This window comes from Amphimedon queenslandica, unplaced genomic scaffold, assembly GCF_000090795.2.
Source record: "Amphimedon queenslandica unplaced genomic scaffold, v1.1 AMPQUscaffold_12954, whole genome shotgun sequence".
Lineage (NCBI taxonomy): Eukaryota > Metazoa > Porifera > Demospongiae > Haplosclerida > Niphatidae > Amphimedon > Amphimedon queenslandica.
This window is the reverse complement of record NW_003546810.1, coordinates 14,431-16,611: the sequence shown is the minus strand read 5'-3', so window position 1 is coordinate 16,611 and position 2,181 is coordinate 14,431. Positions and strand designations below refer to the sequence as shown.

At 33.8% G+C, this 2,181-nt stretch overlaps 1 protein-coding gene across 1 annotated transcript in view; it reads left to right on the top strand.

Annotated features, from left to right (window-relative positions):
* LOC109586065 (ubiquitin-conjugating enzyme E2 E1-like) overlaps positions 1–1,414 on the top strand; it is a 5,363-nt gene extending 3,949 nt beyond the window's left edge. The window contains exons 8-10 of the mRNA XM_020002242.1: positions 741–889; positions 1,124–1,283; positions 1,330–1,414. Coding sequence (XP_019857801.1) covers positions 741–889; positions 1,124–1,283; positions 1,330–1,350 — 330 coding nt within the window. The 3' untranslated portion in view covers positions 1,351–1,414. The remainder of the gene's footprint in view (positions 1–740; positions 890–1,123; positions 1,284–1,329) is intronic.
* The last annotated feature ends 767 nt before the right edge of the window (positions 1,415–2,181 follow it).

Below are 2,181 nucleotides of genomic sequence, written 5' to 3'. Positions count from 1 at the left end.
TGGTCACTACATTTTGAAGCAAAAAACTATTCTAGAGTCAAGAAAAATGCCAAGAGAGCCAACCTAGGAAGTATAGTGCAATACTCTTGTTGTATGAGCCTGCTTTCCTCTTTGGGCTGTGACAGAGAGTCAAGAACTGATCGTTCTGGCTCTCCCAGACTTCTTAAGTCTTCAAAATATCTTACTATAGTAAAGAACAGTTGATATGAAGCCTCTCATAGTCCTGAGTTCAGCACAACAAAAGTTTTATTGGCAAAACAGCTCTACTTTGCACATCAGCCATTGGAACTCTGCATAACTTTGACGTAAAACATGGCGGACAAAAATCCGTTCAATATTATTCTTTGTATATATGGTATCACAAACTAATTCTCGCCTAAAGGGGTCTATACCATTGATTTTATTCCTATTTTTGCTAATATTACATTTTGCTAAATTAGGGTCCCCTTTAAAACGCTAAAATTTAAGAGCACAATTAATACCCACCCTAAGGTAATTTACTTAGCAACACTTAGCAACAGCATGCCTGCAGGAGGTTAATAGTAATTTCCTGGTCAAACTTATTAACCTCCTGGGCCACTTATTAACCTCCGACTGTCCAGGAAATTACTTATCAACCTCTAATTGCCTGGGAAATTACTTATTATACCTCCCAGTGGTAAATAAGTTATTTATGAACCTAAAATCAAGCAATCTGATTGGTCAATTGCAACTAGGCATGGTAGAATTTTTGTTATTAGATCCATCATTGTAATATCAGTTCCAGTAGTGGTAGGATATGCCACAGTATTCTGGGAGAGGCATACACACCAGCCACTAGTGTCAAGGATATACTGTGTCACATATATGGACTACTAATGTCGCCTGAGCTTGACAGTCCGTTAGACAGGTATAATTGTAATTAATGTACACATCTGGCCTGAATTGTGCATGCTATTGAAGTCAATGTTTTAACTTTTGAAACAAGTATGAGATTATGAATATACATAAAAAATGTTAAAAATAATGGAGCAATCTTTCCTGCCACTATTCTAAAGCTGAGAACTTGGCCATGTTGCATGAGTGTTTTGTGAAGTTGTATAGTGGTATACAAAAATTATTGGTTCTTACCTTTATCATACAGTACACTAGCAGATGAGTTTGGATATCTTCGGCACAGAGAAAAGGATCTAGATAAAAACCTTGATTCATACGAGTATTTTCATGAAGCAGATAAATATTTCAAAACAGCCAAGTCTCAAGTACTGATTCATGCCACGAGGTCATTTGAAGAGTTACACTTGGTAAAATTATTAATATAGTAGATAAAAGTAATGATTTTTTGCATAGGAATTATCTGCTGATTGTTGAGTATTGACTAGAACAACTTAGCTATAAGTTATTATTTTATTGCTTAATCTAGTGCCACTGTATAGTTCACGTATAGTAATTATTAAAGTTTTTGTCATAATTAGTTAAATGAACTTGTGCAGTGTGCATTTAGAAGAATAGTATTATTATAATAGTGCCTGGAAGATAGTATCTGGTATAGTGACAAATACAATGTAGTTCAGACAGTCTATATACATGCTGGGTTGTACTAATGGTGCTATATGCACACAGCTATTTTATAGGTCAGATTCCTGACTCCAAAATTGGGTGGTGAATGCTGAATATGTTATCTTAACTACAACTAAGAAGAATAGATGCTGCTAATAAGGAGCTATTTAATCCTTTCTTAGCTTATAAACTATATTATGCTTTTGGTCTAACTATATTTGATCATTGTGTAAAACAACAGCCTTTGACAAAAAATGCTGAAGTATTGATGAATGCTATAGGTGAGTCTATATATAATATATAGGGCTATTTGGAGGTAATTCTGAATACTATAATGCAATGTATATGCTGCATCTGAAGCTGTACTCATGTAACGTCAGTCATGTAACGTTAGAAACACACAATAGATGCAATAATTATAAATTTTCATATCATAATGAGAAATATTGTGCTTAATTGATGATGAGTGCTATTTGTCATTTTGTCAAGTTACAGCAAATATAGCATTTCTTGTTGATTTCAATTCCAGACATATAGTGTCATAGTTGATACTATATTACTATAATCAATGCATTATGTAGAAAATAAGCTTAAAGTAATTTTCCATGCCTCAGGTTCTTGCATAAATCAATGTGAGTTTCA